This window comes from Anomaloglossus baeobatrachus, chromosome 7 (genome assembly GCF_048569485.1).
Source record: "Anomaloglossus baeobatrachus isolate aAnoBae1 chromosome 7, aAnoBae1.hap1, whole genome shotgun sequence".
In the NCBI taxonomy this organism is placed as follows: Eukaryota; Metazoa; Chordata; class Amphibia; order Anura; family Aromobatidae; genus Anomaloglossus; species Anomaloglossus baeobatrachus.
In genome coordinates this window covers 280,212,389-280,234,369 of record NC_134359.1, presented here as the reverse complement: position 1 = coordinate 280,234,369, position 21,981 = coordinate 280,212,389, and the positions used below count along the sequence as shown (strand labels likewise).

At 47.2% G+C, this 21,981-nt stretch overlaps 1 protein-coding gene across 2 annotated transcripts in view; it reads right to left on the bottom strand.

Moving 5' to 3' along the window:
* Positions 1-21,981, bottom strand: part of LOC142245496 (ankyrin repeat and fibronectin type-III domain-containing protein 1-like) — a 257,525-nt gene that overhangs the window by 225,911 nt on the left and 9,633 nt on the right. For both annotated transcript variants that reach the window (XM_075318239.1, XM_075318240.1), the window contains exons 2-4: positions 17,459-17,745; positions 6,068-6,243; positions 394-608 (exon numbers count right to left, since the gene is read on the bottom strand). In XM_075318239.1, the coding sequence (XP_075174354.1) occupies positions 394-608; positions 6,068-6,243; positions 17,459-17,580 (513 nt within the window). In that variant the 5' untranslated portion in view covers positions 17,581-17,745. The remainder of the gene's footprint in view (positions 1-393; positions 609-6,067; positions 6,244-17,458; positions 17,746-21,981) is intronic.

Genomic DNA, 21,981 nt, shown 5'->3' with positions numbered 1-21,981 from the left:
AAGCAGAGAACCCCTCTAAGCAGAACCGATACCAATAAGACCCAGTCCCAGTCACCACAGTTTATACATCTCTCTTCGTGCCATCTCTGCAGAAATACTGAAATCTGACCTCAAAACGTACTGTGTCGTGGTCATAGTCCATATCCTAATAGCTGACCACACATGGTGATAAAACAAGCCCTTTGTATTTTTACATGGATATTCTGACATATCTTGCAACGCATATTATTACAATTATTAATATTCGTTATATATAGGGTGTGGCCATCTTCCTGCATTGGGTTTTTAGTGTCTATATGCAAAGAATACCATTGATATTCATTGACAGCAAGCAGAGATCTATAGGTCGTTTGCCAAAAAAACCTGATGAATGGGTTGAGATGAGTTACTTACAAACTGCCTCCTCAGCTTGCTCTTCACCTTCGGTCCCTGGGTGTCCGGTGGGTGCAGGGGGTAGTGACAAGAGCTAAGGTGGTTGTCTATGGAGATGCTCTTCCGCATGTGAAAGGAGCGCTGGAGACTTAGACGCTTTTCCTCTGGAGATGAGAGGATCGTAGGACCCAAACCACCGGGGTTGATCAGACTTTCTCCAGCCCGCCATGAGTTTACTAGGATAAAAAAAAAACAAAAAAAAACAAAAACAGACAAACACAGGATTAGACGACTATCCACTAATAAAGCTGACCATCATGCCAGAGCAAAGTCAGGCAAACACACTACTTAGGGTGCGACCAGTCACACTCCATAGGAAGGGCATACTCAATTTCAACATTCCTGATCCTTTAGTTCAGTGGAGTCTGGCTGCGACTTATTCTCATTTCTCGATGATTCAGCACATTTGCACGCTCTGCCAAACTGAGCATGCATGTGTACGGAGAGATCAGGAGAGATAGCAGGGCCATTTGTCTGACAGGTATTAAAGGTATGGCCAACTTTCTCGGAAACCAAAAATATAAAATCTTTTCCAATATGCTGTATATGATTAGGAAAATTAATTTTTTTTTAGTGATAAAAGGAGGCTGAAATCAGGGCTCACTGCTGTCTGACGATTTAACAGCTTTGTGAGACTTTCTGCTTCTCAGCTGACAGATACCACAGTGTGGAGGAAGAATAGGGGTGGGCAGTAAACAGCAACATCCGGTATCTGGATGTACTTCGATAAGAAGAGATGAAAGATGGATTCCTGTGTGTTATGAAGGAGCAGGAGGAAAAACAGCATCTGTAATCCTGTAACTGTGATCTTTTAGATCAGCCTACTCCATCTTTTGCAGACTTAAGGCCCCGTTAAACGCAACGACGTACCTAACGATATATCGCCGGGGTCATGGATTCCGTGACGCACATCCGGCTTTGTTAGCGACGTCGTTGCGTGTGACAGCAAGGAACGACCGTTAACGATGGAAAATACTCACCTAATCGTCCATTGTTGACACGTCGTTCCTTTTTAAATAATCGTTGATTGTTGAGCATGCAGGTTGTTCGTCGTTCCCGAGGCAGCACACATCGCTACGTGTGACACCACGGGAACGACAAACTGTAGCTTACCTGCGGCCGCCGGCAATGCGGAAGGAAGGAGATGGGCGGGATATTTGTCCCGCTTATCTCCGCCCCTCCGCTTCTATTGGGCGACCGGTTAGTGACGCCGCACGGACCGCCCCCTTAGAAAGGAGGCGGTTCGTCGGCAACAGCGACATCGCTAGGCAGGTAAGTCCGTGTGACGGCTCCTAACGATTTTGTGCGCGACGGGCAGCGATTTGCCCGTGACGCACAAACGACAGGGGCAGGTGCTTTCACCAGCGATATTGCTAGCGATATCGCTGCGTGTAACACCCCTTAACCCTTTATAAGCATATATGTCCTGTTCTTGCAGATTAACCTTTTAGAATCATCTGCATCATCCTTCCTCCTTTATGTGGGGTGCATTATACACAGGAAAATTGTCATAGCTCTGACCTGCGGTGCGATTTCTGCATTGCGGTTTTCTGTTGTAGCCTCCTGTGGTCCTGGAGTCTGTCTGTGCGCCGTAGGAAACTCCCCACCAGCATTTCCGGTACCCTCTCGGTGTCGGACGGGCTGTTTCCGGTCTCCGGATCACTTTCTAATTGGTGGGAGGGGTCTGCGCGCCTGCTCCGTATTCTGGGCAATTGCCGGGCTTCTTTAGGGATTGGTGTCGGCCGCACCGATGCCAGTCATATTTTCTGGTTTGCTACAGTAAGTGCCTGGCTCCTGGTTAGTGTGGTAGATTGATCTTGGTGCTCGATCCCGGACTGACCCCTGACTTTCCTCTGCCTGTTCCCCTTGACTTTGTTACGGTCTGGCTCCTGACCTCCTGTTCCCTCCTGACTACAGCCTTGTCTGTCCCCTTGTGTCCTTTACGTGCTCTCCTGGTTACCCAACCCCACGACCAGTATACTGACTCCGTTCTTGTCTGCTCCCTGTGTATAGTTGCGTTCTCCCGGTACTGACCTCGGCTTGTCTGACTTTCCTGCTGCTCTTGGAGCACACACGTGCTCACAGCGCCCCCTAGTTGCAACTCCATCCTGCACACTAAGTGTCTAGCATAACATCTCTGCCTGTGAGCGTCGTGACAAAAATATTACAATATTTAGATCAAGGTAAAAGTTTAGGCTTCTGGTTGAAGGTGAGGTGAAATTTGTGTTTCGCTGATTTACTTTTTGTTGAATTTCAAGGAAAGTTGAAATGCTAAAATTCCGGCACTTGTAACCACCACTAGGGGGAGCTCACCAGATACACCTTGCATTTATTTAATTGGGAGCTGGTAAAAACTGTATGCAGCGAGCTCCGTCTAGTGGTGAAAAATGCAATCACTGGGCGACTGGAGGAAGGAGAACTCATTCAGCCTTGTTAGCAGGGACCCCTAGCAGTCATACATAACAGGTTGTCTTGTGTAATTAATGCCATTAATAGAGAAGACAAGCGAGCAAGCCATGCACTGAGTCATTCAATGTAGAAAACAAAAAATAAGCGAATACAAACATAAAGCGCACAGAGCGCACACACAGGATCTGCGGCGCGGTGACAGATCTTTGCTTGACAAAACATTTGCCCGTTTGAGTGGAGAACAAAAGCGTCTCTGGCAGCTTTCAGCACATGTCTTCCTCCAGTCACAGATGTGATGTCAAGGAGTGCGGGGACCGCAGCCAGCCCCAGACTCCTGCTTGTAGAACAAGGGTCCGCTTTGAGTGATTTTGCTCCGGTGGAGCTGGAGTTCATCGTCCCCCGAGGGCCTGTCCATATGTCGACATTTTATTAATCCATTTTGTAACATCATCTTCTGTGGCACAGTACTCTTAAAGGGGTTGTCCAAGATTAGAAGAAGAAAAAAAAAAAAAGTCCAACAATAGCACCACCCTAGTCCAAACCTTTTGCATGATATTGTAATCATCAGTGGCGTAACTAGAGTTCGACGGGCCCTGGTGCAAAATTTGGACCTGCCCCCCCCCCCCTAAACAAGACATACAAGTTGCCTTCCCCCCATTATGTAGTAATGTTCCCCATCCTGTTCTAATGTACCCCATCCTGGCCTCCTTCTTGGTAAATATGTCCCCCATTCTGGTAAATATCTCCCATCCTGGGCTACTTCCTGGTAAATATGTCCCCTATCCTGATATATATGTTCCCCATCCTGGTGTATATGCCTCTCATCTTACTAAATATGTCCCCCTTCCTTGTATGCCCCCCATCCTGGTATATACTCTCCCTTTCTGGTATACATGTTCCTCTCCTATGCCCGTCCTGGTATATACTGGCCCCGTCCTGGTATATACTGGCCCCGTCCTGGTATATACTGTTCCCGTCCTGGTATATATGTTCCTCTCCTGTGCCCCTCCTGGCGTATACTGTCCCCCTCCTGGCGTATACTGGCCCCCACCAGGCGTATACTGTCCCCCTACAGGCGTATACTGTCCCCCTACAGGCGTATACTGTCCCCCTACAGGCGTATACTGTCCCCCTCCAGGCGTATACTGTCCCCCTCCAGGCGTATACTGTCCCCCTCCAGGCGTATACTGTCCCCCTCCAGGCGTATACTGTCCCCCTCCTGGTATATATGTTCCTCCTCTGCCCCCCTTCTGGTATATTCTGCCCTCCTCCTGGTGTATACTGTGCCCTTCCTGGTATATATGTTCCTCTCCTGTGCCCCTACTGGTATATACTGAGGCCGCACATCCAGCTAAAGTAGGGTTTGGGGCTGGCGGGCCCCCTGCACCCTCCGACCTGGTCGCGATCATTGCAACCACGACCGTTCTGCCCCTGGTAATCATCCACAATTAGAGGACTATAGCAATACCAGATACTGCCACTCGACAAGAGTAGGGAGAGTCATTATTATGTAATCCCTTTAATGGAACCCTTTTTGATGTTAAAGGGGTTTTCGATCAGCAGACATTTTTTCAGGTATACACAGGATAGGTGATAAAAGTCTCATCATGGTGGCATTGTCAATCATTACAATAGGGGTCCTGATCTACCTGCTCCTCCTCACTGCACAGGTGAACTGGAGAGGAGCGGTGGTCATGGATGTGCTCTGCCTCTCCAGGGACAGATCTGACACTCAAGCTCCTCCTCAATACAGTTATCCAATAAGGAGGAACAGGGGAGCTTCAGACCCTCAATTTTTGATCATGGGGACCCTCATCCGTCAGCCTTTCATCACTGATCCTGTGGATAAGTAATAAATGTTTATTGTGAGAGACCTCTTTAAAGGGTTATTCGGATAGGTCATGTCTTGCCTATTGCCGTGACCCTCAGTGATAGGGTTTCCGAAATGCCTCATATGAACTGAGCAGTAACCAGGTATGTGCATTACCACTTCATTTATCCTGTCTGGGACTGCCGGAGATAGCCATGTACGGTGATCTATCACAGTTACTTCATGCCCGTTTAATAGAGTGGAGTCTATCTTCCCATGCTGACTATAGCATTTGCTAAACCGGTCCGCGTGCTGTTGTTATCGCTCCATTTATTCTGTCTGGGACTGCGGGAGATAGCCATGTACAGTGACCTACCACTGTTACGCCCTGCTTTTTTTTTTTTTAAATCAGGTTCATTTTTATTTAACAGCAAAATTATACAACACATAAAAATTAATTTCCCCATAAAAAAAAAAAAAAAAAAAAAAAAAAAAAAATCGCAATAAGGGTAAAAACCTTTAGTCAATAACAAAAAACATGCGTTACATAATATACAATGCACCCGTAGTCCACGTGTCACCTCCCTGCCTTTTTAAGAGAGTGGAGTCTATCTTCCTAAGCCGACTATAGCATCTGCTAAACCGGTCCATGTGCTATTGTTACCGCTCCATTTATTCTGTCTGGGACTGTCGGAGATAGCCATGTATAGTGACCGATCACACTTACTCCCCGCCTTTTTAAGAGAGTGGAACCTATCTTCCCATGCCAACTATAGCTTTTCATAAACCGATCCATGTGCTGTTGTGTTCCTGTTGCTGGTGATTTATTGCTTTGTGTGCTGTGGAAATCCTCATCTGGTTATTTCCTCTCTTCTCTTTATTTCCTCCTTATAACGTATTGTCTTATATCTCCCGTCTCTTGGCTAGCTATGTGATAGAATTATTGGTTTCCCCATTTGTCTTTATGTGTGGATTCAAGCACTCCTGTCCCAGTCTTCCATTGGGGTGGGGGAGAGGGTGTATTAGGGCTGGTCAGAAGGAGTGCAAGGAAGGCGGCCCAGACATCTTCACCATTAGAAGTATCTCTGGGATTAGGGACAGCTAGGGCCCCCTAGCCAGAGGGCCAGTTTAGGCGCCCCAGTCCCCAGTTATCTCCTGAACCCATGACACACACAAAGGAAGTAAACATGTATAACAAAACATGTGTAACTCCATAAATTTTCTGGGAGAATTACTTAATTTTCTGGAACAATTTCAAGGGTGCTAACACTTTTGGCCATGACTGTAGAATTTCAAAGTAAGTACAACAATGTATACAATTTATATAGTAAAATCTAGTGAAGAAAAAAAAAAATCCACACCCCCCAAAAAAAAACAAAAAAAAAAACAAAAACAAAAAAACCCCCAAAAACTTACCAGCCGGCGGCAACTTGCAGGACGTTAAAGTGTCTGTACTTGTTGAACATGTTGAAGGGAGTCGAGAGACCGATTCCTGTATCTGTGGGACCCTTGTTAGGACAGGAGACTGAGGGATGCTGGGAAGGGTCAGGGACTTCCCAAGGACAGGTCTCTGCAACTTTCTATCCAGGGACCTAATGTGAAAGCAGTAACAACATTTTTATCACATCGCCAACGTAATTGATACATTTTTATGAAAAATACATGGGTAAGAGTCATACTAGTACTCCTCTGTCCCACCAGGACTCATTCGGTTTAGTTAGAGTCCTTCTTAAAGGCCCTCTGTTACAATACATGTTTAATATTCCCATTCTTCTACTGTAAACATCAAAAAAAATGATATGATTGAAAAGTTCCAAAGTAAACACGTTTCCATGGTAACAGACTACAAACACACACTCTGTAGTGAGATCCGGCAAATAAAATGGAGCGTGACCGCATCATCAGGCTACAAAGGGTTTGATTGTAGGCTGTAACATGTAAATTCATAGATCTGCAAATAACTCTAGTCTTGTTAGACAAGTGGGCGTGGTCCTCACCCGTGGGAGTCTTCATGATCATCCCGCCTCATTGGCCATCAAGACTAGATTTGTATACAGGGAAGAGGGGGACATATCTCAGGAACCGAGAGGCGCAGAATCAAAATATAAACAACGCCGGATTCAGGAGAACAGTGGCATTTACATGAGGGTAGAAAATGTACATGTTTATGCCAAGTGAAAGGTTTTTAAAGGGGATGTCCAGAAAAAAAAAGAAACTGCACTACTCCTGCTTGATGACTGTTTTTCCTTGCAGCTCAGCCCACACAAATTGACAAAAAAATAAAAAGTTACACTCAAATGCTAAAGCATATAAACCATAAATATAAGAATATAGATATCAATTACTACTTAAGGAAATCTAGGAAAAATTTAGATATTTAGCATATAAAAATGGCCTTTTTTTATATCTGCCCAGTAGCCACGTCAAGGCATACCTTGTATTCTGGGTACCTACTGGGTATACGAGGCATGCCTTGAAGAGGCTACTGGGCAAATATAGAAATGGCCATTTTTATATGCTAAAGATCTAAATTTTTCATAGATTTTCTTAAGCAGGAATATCTATATTCTTACATTCACGGTTTATATGCTTTAGCAAGAATATAGATATCCATTACTGCTTAAGGAAATCTAGGAATAATTGAGATATTTAGCATATAAAAATGGCCCTTTTTATATCTGCCCAGTAGCCACGTCAAGGCATGCCTTGTATTCTAGGTACCTACTGGGTATACGAGGTATGCCTTGAGATGGCTACTGGGCAAATATAGAAATGGCCATTTTTATATGCGAAATATCTCAATTTTTCCTAGATTTCCTTAAGCAGTAATATCTATATTCTTACATTCATGGTTTACATGCTTTACCATTTCAGAATAAAACTGTTTTTTTTGTTATTATAGGTCATGTTCGGTTTTGCATTTGCTCAGACCGCGTGTTGGGAGTGCTGTCAGTCTTTTTGTCTAGATTATGGAGTCATGCCCCCTGACTGTGCACTCCTCTTCCATTAGCCACAGTTGACTTTAATGAGTAGTAGCAGGTTCCTACTTGCCCATACACAGGAGTTTTTTAATCCAGGGAGAGGCCTTAGAGTAGGTACCCAGTATATGAGGTATGCCTTGACGTGGCTATTGGACAGATATAGAAATGGCCATTTTTATATGCTAAATATCTCAATTTTTCCTAGATTTCCTTAAACAGTAATATCTATATTCTTACATTCATGGTTTACATGCTTTAGCATGTCAGAGTGCAACTGTCTTTTTTGCTATTATATGTCATGTTTGGTTTTGCAGCTGTTCAGACCGTGTGTTGGGAGTACCGTCAGTCATTTTGTCTAGATTATGGAGTCATACCCTCTGACTGTGCACTCCTCCCCCATTAGCCACAGTTGACTTTAAAATCAGTAGTAGCAGATTCCTACTTGCCCATACACAGGAGGTTTTTAATCCAGAGAGTAGGTACCCAGTATATGAGGTATGCCTTGACGTGGCGACTGGGCAGATATAGAAATGGCTATTTTTATATGCTAAATATCTAAATTTTTCCCAGATTTTCTTAAACAGTAATATCTATATTTTTACATTCATGGTTTACATGCTTTGGCATTTTAGAGTAAAACTGTATTTTTCGTTATTATATGTCATGTTCGGTTTTGGGAGTGCCGTCAGTCTTTTCGTCCACACTAATTAATTGGACTGAGTTGCTATATTAGACAACCCCTAGAAAAAAAAAAAAAAAAGCAGACTTTCATCAATTTATCTAATCCTAGTCACCCCCTTTAAGAGTTCGAAGTACAGTAGAAAAATGCAAGAGACAGCAAATTAAGGGTAAAGGACCAAGAATTGGAATTTGCCGAGGGCCCAGACCACTCCTCGTCCTTGTGTTATTGACAATGCTTTAAATACGAGTCCCGGTGCCAGGTTTACATATACTAGGTCTGCAGTCAGCAAAAATGAAGTTTATCATCAATGAGACAACATAGGCCGCCTCTGCCCAATGATCACAGCCAAGCCCAGACGCACGAATATATTTGTAAAACGTCAGTGAAGCTTTGCCCTTCATAAAGGCGACTTAACAAGCGAATTTACAAGAATCTGAAAGTTGGCCGGGAATCCGGACGTTCAGATGGCGGAGGACAGCAGCGAAGACGTAACCCTCCAAATGGCTTGGATAATACTGTAATTAATTTGAGGCTTCCAGCAGTTCTGCAAGATGCCAATATTTAATTCTGTCTTGGATTATCTGCTTACTACCCTTTATTTATAGAGCGCCAGCACATTCAGCATTCATTTCCAGGGCAATGTAATAATTCACAAGTCACCCCCCACCAAAAGAGCTGACAAACCCATTTCCCTGTGTAATGCTGCACATACAAATTAAAGCTCCCGGCCTAAAGTGCTAATGCTGGGCCTAAGGGGACAATGCAGGGGGTCTCACTTTGGGGTTCTGCCCTCCCCTGTATCAGTTAAACCGCTTGTGTAAAATGAAATATATCCTTACATGTCTGCTTTACTACATATTTGTGATTCCCATGTAATAAAAATACTAGACAATCTTTTCCTACTGAGCTTTCTACTGTTCCTCTGTTGTTCCTCCTGAAAGTGGGCATCACAAAATAGGATATTTCCGCAACTCTTCCCACAAAGATGGAAACTAGAATTGTCCACAATGTCTTGCGCTGAAGAAATAAGATTTCCCTTCACTGGGACTAAGGCATCGAAGACGACCCCTGAAAAACAAGCTGTATAGCAGGTACAATGCTGTCAGGCAGGTAACGTTCTCCTGGAATCACCAAACCCAGAGTCGTCCATCAGACGCAGAAAAGAAGTCACTGGACAGAACACGTCTCCTCTAGAGTCCAGTGGTGGCGGTTTTACATCGCTCCATTCAACGGTCGGAATTGTGCTTAGCGATGTACGGCTCGGCATTGTGCTTAGCGATGTATGGCTCGACATTGTGCTTGGTGATGTACAGCTCAGCATTGTGCTTGGTGATGTATGGCTCGGCATTGTGCTTGGTGATGTACAGCTCAGCATTGTGCTTGGTGATGTACAGCTCGGCATTGTGCTTGGTGATGTACAGCTCAGCATTGTGCTTGGTGATGTACGGCTCAGCATTGTGCTTGGTGATGTACAGCTCGGCATTGTGCTTGGTGATGTACAGCTCGGCATTGTGCTTGGTGATGTACGGCTCGGCATTGTGCTTGGTGATGTACGGCTCGGCATTGTGCTTGGTGATGTACGGCTCGGCATTGTGCTTGGTGATGTACGGCTCGGCATTGTGCTTGGTGATGTACGGCTCGGCATTGTGCTTGGTGATGTATGGCTCGGAATTGTGCTTGGTGATGTACGGCTCGGCATTGTGCTTGGTGATGTAGAGCTCGGCATTGTGCTTGGTGATGTACAGCTCGGCATTGTGCTTGGTGATGTACAGCTCGGCATTGTGCTTGGTGATGTACAGCTCGGCATTGTGCTTGGTGATGTACGGCTCAGCATTGTGCTTGGTAATATACGGCTCGGCATTGTGCTTGGCGATGTACAGCTCAGCATTGTGCTTGGTGATGTACGGCTCGGCATTGTGCTTGGTGATGTACGGCTCGGCATTGTGCTTGGTGATGTACGGCTCAGCATTGTGCTTGGTAATATACGGCTCGGCATTGTGCTTGGTGATGTACAGCTCAGCATTGTGCTTGGTGATATACAGCTCGGCATTGTGCTTGGTGATGTACGGCTCGGCATTGTGCTTGGTGATGTACGGCTCGGCATTGTGCTTGGTGATGTACGGCTCGGCATTGTGCTTGGTGATGTATGGCTCGGAATTGTGCTTGGTGATGTACGGCTCGGCATTGTGCTTGGTGATGTACGGCTCAGCATTGTGCTTGGTGATGTAGAGCTCGGCATTGTGCTTGGTGATGTACAGCTCGGCATTGTGCTTGGTGATGTACGGCTCAGCATTGTGCTTGGTAATATACGGCTCGGCATTGTGCTTGGTGATGTACAGCTCAGCATTGTGCTTGGTGATGTACGGCTCGGCATTGTGCTTGGTGATGTACAGCTCAGCATTGTGCTTGGTGATGTACGGCTCAGCATTGTTCTTGGTGATGTACGGCTCGGCATTGTGCTTGGTGATGTATGGCTCGGCATTGTGCTTGGTGATGTACAGCTCGGCATTGTGCTTGGTGATGTACGGCTCAGCATTGTTCTTGGTGATGTACGGCTCGGCATTGTGCTTGGTGATGTACGGCTCGGCATTGTGCTTGGTGATGTACGGCTCAGCATTGTGCTTGGTGATGTACGGCTTGGCATTGTGCTTGGTGATGTATGGCTCGGCATTGTGCTTGGTGATGTACGGCTCAGCATTGTTCTTGGTGATATACGGCTCGGTATTGTGCTTGGTGATGTACGGCTCAGCATTGTTCTTGGTGATGTACGGCTCAGCATTGTTCTTGGTGATGTACGGCTCGGCATTGTGCTTGGTGATATACGGCTCGGTATTGTGCTTGGTGATGTACGGCTCAGCATTGTGCTTGGTGATGCACGGCTGCTGCAGTTCGGCCATGAAGCTCCCAGCGGGCGCAGAGTTTGTGCTAATGTTACCAGAGGAGGTCTGGACTCTGCAGCTATGAAGTCAGCAAAATGTTGGAGACTTTTCTGCCCTCTATTCCTCAGCACTCGGCCCCCCGCTCTGTAACGTTACAGGGTCTCCACTTCGTGGCTGTGTTGCTTTGGTTTCTTCCATTTCTCAATAATATCACTCGCAGGTGATGGGGGAAGATTTAGGAGGGACGAAATGTCATGAACGGACTTGTTATCCTGGTGGCTCCTATTACAGGATGCGCTGGTATCAGTGAGCTCTGCACCACCGGCCATTCTGTCACTTGTTAATAAAGACAGACGGGATGACGAAGTGCCAGAAGTTATACCCCATAGGCGGGGAACCAGGGTTTATACACCGAAGGGCGGGGGGCCAGAGGTTATACAAAGGGGGGAGGTCAGAAACAGAGGTTATACACCAGGGGCAGGGAGTCACAGGATATATTCCAGGGGCTGGAGGCCGGAGGTTATACACTAGGGGCAGGGGGCCACAAGATATACTTCAGGGACGGGAGGCCGGAGGTTATACACCAGGGGCTGGAAGTATATACCCCAGAGGCAGGGGGCCACAGGATATTCTCCAGGGGTGGGAGGTTGTAGGTTTTACACCAGGGGCCGGAGGTTACACACCAGGTGCGGGGGAGCCGGAGGTTATACACCAGGGGATGGAGGTCACACACCAGGTGCGGGGGAGCCGGAGGTTATACACCAGGGGATGGAGGTTACACACCAGGTGCGGGGGAGCCGGAGGTTATACACCAGGGGATGGAGGTCACACACCAGGTGCGGGGGAGCCGGAGGTTATACACCAGGGGATGGAGGTTACACACCAGGTGCGGGGGAGCCGGAGGTTATACACCAGGGGATGGAGGTTACACACCAGGTGCGGGGGAGCCAGAGGTTATACACCAGGTGCGAGGGTGGGGTGGGGGGGGGTAGGCGGAGGTTATACACCAGGGGCCGGAGGTTATACACCAGTGGACAGAGGTTAAACACCAGAGGCGAGGGGGACGGAGGTTATACACCAGGGGACAGAGGTTATACACCAGGGGATGGAGGTTATACACCATGAGACGTAGGCTACACACCAGGTGCGGGGGGGACGGAGGTTACACACCAGGGGCTGGAGGTTATACACCAAGGGCAGGGGGGGTTGGAGGAGGCTATACACCAGGGGCAGGGGGGCCGGAGGAGGCTATACACCAGGGGCAGGTGGGTCCGGAGGAGGCTATACACCAGGGGCAGGGGGGCCGGAGTACGTTATACACCAGGGGCAGAGGGGCCGGAGGAGGTTATACACCAGGGGCAGGGGGGCCGGAGGAGGTTATACACCAGGGGCAGGGGGGCCGGAGGAGGTTATACACCAGGGGCAGGGGGGTTTGGAGGAGGCTATACACCAGGGGCAGGGGGGGCCGGAGGAGGCTATACACCAGGGGCATGGGGGGCCGGAGGAGGCTATACACCAGGGGCAGGGGGGCCGGAGGAGGTTATACACCAGGGGCAGGGGGGTTTGGAGGAGGCTATACACCAGGGGCAGGGGGGGTTGGAGGAGGTTATAGACCAGGGGTAGGGGGGTTGGAGGAGGCTATACACAAGGGGCAGGGGGGCCGGAGTACGTTATACACCAGGGGCAGGGGGGTTTGGAGGAGGCTATACACCAGGGGCAGGGGGGGTTGGAGGAGGTTATACACCAGGGGTAGGGGGGGTTGGAGGAGGCTATACACCAGGGGCAGGGGGGCCGGAGGAGGCTATACACCAGGGGCAGGTGGGTCCGGAGGAGGCTATACACAAGGGGCAGGGGGGCTGGAGGAGGTTATACACCAGGGGCAGGGGGGGTTGGAGGAGGCTATACACCAGGGGCAGGGAGGCCGGAGGAGGCTATACACCAGGGGCAGGTGGGTCCGGAGGAGGCTATACACAAGGGGCAGGGGGGCTGGAGGAGGTTATACACCAGGGGCAGGGGGGTTTGGAGGAGGCTATACACCAGGGGAAGGGGGGCCGGAGGAGGTTATACACCAGGGGCGGGGGGACCGGAGGTTATACACCAGGGGTGGGGGGGCCAGAGGTTATACACCTGGGGCGGGGGGCCAGAGGTTATACACCAGGGGCGGGGGGCCAGAGGTTATACACCAGGGGCGGGGGGCCAGAGGTTATACACCAGAGGCGGGGGGCCGGATGAGATATCTGAATTCAACGATTTCCATGTGCCCTGATGCTTTCTTCCATACGGTGTGGATGCAGCGATAGATACAAGCTCTAGGCTGCTCATTTCCCTCGCTGGCACGTAGCCATCCACAGTCTCTTCGGCAGTAACATCCACAGAACACGAGAAGCGGAAACACTTGGAATGAGACATAAGTTGCAAATGTAACTGCAAAGTGAACTATTTCTGTACAATATTGGCAGCGCCCGTCACCTGGCTGTATAGAGAAAGCGCATTGCAGTCATTGTCACATTATAGCGACACATTAGGAAGTGACACAGTAATGAGACAGTTTTCCACACACCACACTGGTAAATACCCCGCCACCAGCATGTCCTCATCAGCTCCCCGGGCCGTCTCTGCGCACATTACACCCTGTATATATTTATCACTCGGCTTTCCCGGACTCCTGAATGTCATATCTGCTGCAGTAGATCGCTCACTTACACATCACTAAGCAGCGTGACCCGTCTGGGGGATACCTGCTATGGAAAAGTCATCGAATTCATCATCAATTATGGATACTAAAGTGCTAAAAAGCTTCAGCTGGGTAATGGCTGAATAGGACGTGTACCTGTCATTTCAGAATAAGCCATCATGTGGAAAAACACTATTACCGGCCATTATATGACTTGTAACCTGCATTTTTCACCAGTTTTCTCTTCTACATGCTCCAATTACCAGTTGTCTCTGAGCTAGTAGGTGGAGACGAGCTTCTATGAGGTTTCCCAAACACTGAACACACAGACACCAGGGATTCCTTGTCTCTTGAATGCTACATATTCAGATGCCGCAGCAGCATGGAGGACATTATACAGCAGTACTGAGCAGTGTAGCTGTGAATCCAGCAGCATGGAGGACATTATACAGCAGTACTGAGCAGTGTAGCTGTGAATCCAGCAGCATGGAGGACATTATACAGCAGTACTGAGCAGTGTAGCTGTGAATCCAGCAGCATGGAGGACATTATACAGCAGTACTGAGCAGTGTAGCTGTGAATCCAGCAGCATGGAGGACATTATACAGCAGTGCTGAGCAGTGTAGCTGTGAATCCAGCAGCATGGAGGACATTATACAGCAGTGCTGAGTAGTGTAGCTGTGAATCCAACAGCATGGAGGACATTATACAGCAGTACTGAGCAGTGTAGCTGTGAATCCAGCAGCATGGAGAACATTATACAGCAGTACTGAGCAGTGCAGCTGTGAATCCAGCAGCATGGAGAACATTATACAGCAGTACTGAGCAGTGTAGCTGTGAATCCAGCAGCATGGAGAACATTATACAGCAGTACTGAGCAGTGCAGCTGTGAATCCAGCAGCATGGAGAACATTATACAGCAGTACTGAGCAGTGTAGCTGTGAATCCAGCAGCATGGAGGACATTATACAGCAGTACTGAGCAGTGTAGCTGTGAATCCAGCAGCATGGAGGACATTATACAGCAGTACTGAGCAGTGTAGCTGTGAATCCAGCAGCATGGAGGACATTATACAGCAGTACTGAGCAGTGTAGCTGTGAATCCAGCTCCAGGTGAGATAAAACACTTACTAGAAAACTGCCAAATTGGGTTTGTGAGTCGCTCTGATTCTTTTTCTTTCTTGCTCCTAATCTCTTTTCTATAGATTATGTCAAGAAGTTGTAATCTGATCCCTCAATGAGTTGGCAACACAGCCTGTCCCCCGTACTACAGTAAATAATGGGGTCCAAGACCGGCAATGGGATTAAAGGAGCCCCAGGGGCCAAGATTCAGGTGTGTAATGGAAGGCTTGACTTATACAATGCAAGAAAAAAAAGCTGTGCTTCTGCTATAAGGATCATTGTAAATGATGAAAATACTACCTAATTAGGAAGAAAAATGCTGTGAACCCCACGAACAAGCCTATCCATCAAAATCAATGGCTGCTCCCTCTCCCCAGTCCCGCATGCTCGCTGCCTGAGGGTGACTCTAGACTCTGCTCTCTCCTTCAAGCCACACATCCAAACCCTCTTCACCTCCAACTCAAAAATATTTCCCGGATTTGTACATTTCTTTCCCATGAAGCTGCAAAAACCCTAGTGCATGCCCTTATTATCTCCCGCCTGGACTATTGCAACCTCCTGCTCTGTGGCCTCCCTTTTAATAGTCTCGCACCCTACAATCTATCCTAAACTCTTCGGCCCAATTAATCCACCTGCTATTCCCCATCCTCATCTCTCTGCCAATCCCTTCACTGGCTTCCCATTTTCCAAGGACTCCAGTTCAAAACACTAAGCATGACATACATAAGGCACCCACAACCTGTCGCCCCATACATCTGTGACCTAGTCTCCTGGTAATCACCTGCACGCAACCTCAGATCCTCCCAAGATCTCCTTCTCTACTCCCCTCTTAACGCCTCTTCCCACATTCGCATACAAGATTTCTCCCGTGCCTCCCCCATACTCTGGAACGCTCTACCCCAGCATATCAGACTCTCACCTACTGTGGAAACCTTCAAAAGGACCCTGAAGACCCACCTCTTCTGAGAAGCCTACAACCTACAATAACCCTCAGTCCTCCATAGAACCACACAACCACCTCCACCCGGCCGTCACCTACTGTATCCAGGGTCCTCTCTCCTCCTGTAGACTGTGAGCTCTCGCGGGCAGGATCCTCTCTCCTCCTGTAGACCGTGAGCCCTCATGGGCAGGGTCCTCTCTCCTCCTGTAGACTGTGAGCCCTCGCAGGCAGGGTCCTCTCTCATACTGCAGACTGTGAGCCCTCGTGGGCAGGGTCCTCTCTCCTCCTGTAGACTGTGAGCCCTCGCAGGCAGGGACCTCTCTCCTCCTGTAGACTGTGAGCCCTCGCGGGCAGGGTCCGTTCTCCTCCTGTAGGCTGTGAGCCCTCGCAGGCAGGGACCTCTCTCCTCCTGTAGGCTGTGAGCCCTCGCAGGCAGGGACCTCTCTCCTCCTGTAGACTGTGAGCCCTCGTGGGCAGGGTCTTCTCTCCTCCTGTAGGCTGTGAGCCCTCGCAGGCAGGGTCCTCTCTCCTCCTGTAGACTGTGAGCCCTCGCAGGCAGGGACCTCTCTCCTCCTGTAGACTGTGAGCCCTCGTGGGCAGGGTCTTCTCTCCTCCTGTAGGCTGTGAGCCCTCGCAGGCAGGGTCCTCTCTCCTCCTGTAGGCTGTGAGCCCTCGCAGGCAGGGTCCTCTCTCCTCCTGTAGACTGTGAGCTCTTGCGGGCAGGGTCCTCTCTCCTCCTGTAGACTGTGAGCCCTCGTGGGCAGGGTCCTCTCTCCTCCTATAGACTGAGCCCTCGCAGGCAGGCTCCTCTCTCCTCCTGTACTAGTCTATACCTTTACACGTGTAAAGCACAATGGAATAAATGGCGCTATAATAATAACGGGGCTGAGTTTCAGTACCAAGCATATGAGTCCGGGTCAAATGTCATCAATGCAAAAATTTACAAAAACCCTTTATCATGCAGATGAGATACAGAAACACCACGTTAAGACTCTTCAATAAGATCTCTGCTTGCTGTCAGTAAATGGAAACATCCTCTTTTACTTATGCCTTGTTCATTACAGCTCGTCACAATATATCCGGGATTCAACATCAAGAAGAACAATAATGAACTTGATTGAATTTTTCCTATGCGTTTCAGGGCCGAACCTGAGCAAATTTCTTCATCAGGTGTGCAACCACCATTTTTGATCCATAATAATACATTATTCACCTATCCAAAGGATTAGGTGATAAACTGCTCATTGCTTGGAGTCTGACCGCCCAGACTCTCATGGACTGGAGTGTAGAATGACCATGATCAATTTTATAATAGAAGACCATCATTTTTTATAGGTGTTGAATGGCATTGAAATATGGATAGACTTTACGCCCACAGAGATATAGAATATATATATATATATATATATTTATTATATATATTTATTATATATATTTATTATATATATATATTTTTTTTTTCATTCACTGGAAGCAAGCAAAGATATTGCAGAGATACAAGATATAAACTTTCAGATTTAGGTTTTCTACCTGGACTGTGTGATCGTGCAACAATAGCTGCCGCTCCTCCTTCCAGTGCTTCGCCCCGGCCGGATGTCCTCTCTTGATTTCCTCAAGCTGAAATACTCCGTCAGCTTCCCAAATGAGGACATGCTGCCACCCTAGTGATGAGGACGTGACCCTCTGCCCACAAAGCTTGGGCAGGTAAGATGGGAATTCTGGCAGCATCCCCTGAGGGAGAAGGAGCAGAGAATCGCTCTTCAAGATCCCGAGTGTCTTAGGAAATGATCATTTCAGGATTAGACCCGTATCCAATACTATAGGTTTCAAGTTAAGGAGGACAACCACAATGGTGAGGTTCAAATTTTCCCTTTGCTGTTACTTGGCATAAATATGCATTTTTTTTTTAATGGTGTAAACGCTGCTATTTTCTTGAATTCGGCACTCTTTTTCTTTTGTTTCTGCGCCTCTCCGTTCCTGAGATATGGCCCCTTCTTCCCTGTGTGCAAATCTAATCTTGTAACAAGTGGGTGTGGTGCAAAACTGTTCCCTTGAAGACCACACCCAGTTGGTTAAATATAGAAATTATTTATATATGTATACAGTCATGGCCGAAAGTGTTAAACCCCTTGAAATTGTTCCAGAAAATGAAGCATTTCTCTTAGAAGATTATTGCGATTACACGCTTTGTTATACACATGTATTTCCTTTGTGTGTGCACAAAAAAAACTGAGCAAAAAAGGTAAATTGGATGTAATAAAAAAATTGGCACAACAAAACTGATACTTTTCCAAAATTGTAGGTAAACAATTTTGTTTCAAGTATGGGATATTCGTTCAAACTCATCTGTGGCACGTAAAAAGTGTGGGCAATATGAAAATCAAACCTGAAACCAGATAAAAAGCGGAGAAGTTGACTCAATCCTTGCATTGTGAGTCTGTGTGCTAAACTAAGCAATGGAGAACAGAAAGATGAGAAGAGAACTGTTTGAGGGCTTGAGAACTAAAATTGGTGAAAAATATCAACAACTCCAGAGATCTTGATGTTTATTTGTCCATTGTGCAAAACATAATGAAGAAGGTTACAATCCATGGCACTGTAGCTCATCTCCCTTGACATGGATGGAAGAGAAAAAGTGATGAAAGGTTGCAACGCAGGACATAGAGGATGGTGGATAAGCCCCAATCAAGTTACATAGAATTTCAAGCTGACCTGCAGGCTCAGGGGCACTGTAGCTAATCTCCCTGGACGTGGATGGCAGAGAAAAATTGATGAAAGTATGGGATGCTTGTTCAAACTCACCTATGGCAAGTAACACGTGTGGGCAATATGAAAATTACACCTAAAACCAGATAAAAAAGGGGAGAGGTTGACTCAATCTTTACATTGTGAGTCTGTGTGCCAAACTAAGCATGGAGAACAGAAAGAGAAGAGAAGTGAACTGTCTGAGGGCTTGAGAACTAAAGTTGGTGAAAAATATCAACAATATCAAGCTTACAAGTCCATCTCCAGAGATCTTGATGTTTCTTTGTCCACGGTGCAAACATAAATCAAGAAGTTTACAATCAATCAATGACACTGTAGCTAATCTCCCTTGACGTGGATGGCAGAGAAAAAGTGATGAATGGTTGCAACGCAGGACAGAGAGAATGGTGGATAAGCCTCAATCAAGTTACATAGAAATTCAAGCTGACCTGCAGGCTCAGGGGCATCAGTGTCAGTGAGAACTATCCGTCCACACTGAAATTAAACACTATGGAGGAGACCCAGAAGGACCCCACTGCTGACACAGAGACAAAGAAGCTAGACTGCAGTTTGCCAGAATATACATGGGTAACCAACTCCTTGTGTGGACAGATGAGAACAAGATGGAGTTTTTTTGGGATGGCAGATCATTCTACTGTTTACAGAAACCGGAATTAAGCCTTCAAAGAAAACACAGTACCTACAGTCACGTATGGTGGAGGTCAGCGATATTTTGGGGATGTTTTGCTGCCTCTGGCACTAGGGGCCTTGACTGTGTGCAAGACATCATGAAATCTGAAGATACCAAAGGATTTTTGGTTGCCATGTAGTGCCCAGTATCAGAAAGCGGGGTTTGTGTCCTAGGTCATAGGTCTTCAAGTAGGACAATGACCCCAAACATACTTCAAGAAGCCCAAAGAAATAAATGAAAAAGCGCTGGAGAGTTCTGAAGTGGCAGCAGGGAGTCCGGATCTACGGTAAATGCCATTGACACATGTGGAGAGATCCTAAAATTGCTTTTGGGAGAAGACGCCTTCATATATGAGAGACCTGGAGCAGTTTATAAAGAAGAGTCCGAAATTCCTGGTGAGAGGGGGAAGAAGCTTGTGATGGTTATACGAAGCGACTGATTGCACTTATTTATTCCAAAGGGTGATCAAATATTAAACTGAGGGTGCCAACAATTTTGTCCGACCCATTTTGGGGGTTTAGTTGGAAATTATGTCCTATTTTCTTTTTTTCCCTCAGTTTTTTTGTGTTGTTCCAATACACATAAATGAAGTAAATATGTGTATAACAAAACGTGCAATTCCAATAATTTTTTGATAAAAATTTCAAGGGTGCCAACACTTTCAGCTATGACTGTAGGTAGGTAAGCGGAGGCCATATCTTAGGTATGGAGAAGCGCAGGAATAAAAGAAAAACAATGCCGGATTTGGGATATAGAACAGGTAAAAAAAAAAATAAAATAAATAGATTATATATGTCAAGTAACAGGTTCTCTTTATAGAAAAATATTTTCCAGCAGCAAATTAGGGGATCAGTCATTAGAACATGCAGTGATATTGAGGATATTCAGTGCAGGGCTTGTGCTTATACACAGAAGCCAACCCGAACAAGCCGAGCCGCAGTGTAAATATAGCAGCAATGAAATGGTGATGTCTTATAGACGACCGTATACTCCAACAGACAATGCAGATACCTTGGAGTCACCGATGCAGCGATCTCCATCACTGACACTTGTCCAGTGCCATAGTTTGTGAAAGGCAGATTATATATAAAGCATATATGTTTATTGAGCACACTTCCACACATTTCTAATTTATTTTTTTTTTGCCAGCGAGGCTACAATAAAATATAGCTCTTTTGCTACCTAATTATAGCAGCACTCATAGACATAGTGGTTGCCATGTGAACACCCAACGACAGGTTTGAGGCCTTTTTAACAACAGCAAAATATACATATCTCAAGAGAAAATATGGCAGATCCAGCATATGGAGGAGAATAAAAAGAGGAATGGACGTGTGAAAAGCTTCATAAATGTCATGGAGCAGAGGGATAGTGACAGCCGGGGTAATAACACCACAGACGCAAACATGGAAGGCGATAATATCAATGACAACGGACGAGAGGGGGAAGTGAAACTTGTATACAACTATGATCCTCCTCCTAATACACAGATATCAGAACCCGGCCCCGTCCCCCTCCTAATACACAGATATCAGAACACGGCCCCGTCCCCCTCCTAATACACAGATATCAGGACACGGCCCCGTCCTCCTCCTAATACACAGATATCAGGACACGGCCCCGTCCTCCTCCTAATACACAGATATCAGGACACGGCCCCGTCCTCCTCCTAATACACAGATATCAGGACACGGCCCCGTCATCCTCCTAATACACAGACATCAGGACCCGGCCCCGTCCTCCTCCTAATACACAGCCATCAGGACACGGCCCCATCCTCCTCCTAATACACAGATATCAGGGCACGGCCCCGTCCTCCTCCTAATACACAGATATCAGAACACGGCCCCGTCCTCCTCCTAATACACAGATATCAGGGCATGGCCCGGTCCTCCTCCTAATACACAGATATCAGGGCATGGCCCGGTCCTCCTCCTAATACACAGACATCAAGACCCGGCCCCGTCCTCCTCCTAATACACAGATATCAGAACACGGCCCCGTCCCCCTCCTAATACACAGCCATCAGGACACGGCCCCATCCTCCTCCTAATACACAGATATCAGGGCACGGCCCCGTCCTCCTCCTAATACACAGATATCAGAACACGGCCCCGTCCTCCTCCTAATACACAGATATCAGGACACGGCCCAGTCCTCCTCCTAATACACAGACATCAGGACACGGCCCCGTCCTCCTCCTAATACACAGATATCAGGACACGGCCCCATCCTTCTCCTAATACACAGATATCAGGACATGGCCCCATCCTCCTCCTAATACACAGATATCAGGACACGGCCCAGTCCTCCTCCTAATACACAGATATCAGGACACGGCCCAGTCCTCCTCCTAATACACAGATATCAGGACACGGCCCCGTCCTTCTCCTAATACACAGATATCAGGACACGGCCCCGTCCTCCTCCTAATACACAGATATCAGGACACGGCCCAGTCCTCCTCCTAATACACAGATATCAGGACACGGCCCAGTCCTCCTTCTAAGACACAGATATCAGGACACGAAAGCATCCTCCTTCTAATACACAGATATAAGGACATAGCCCTGTCCTCATCCTAATACACAGACCTCGCCGAAATTAACAGGTTTGA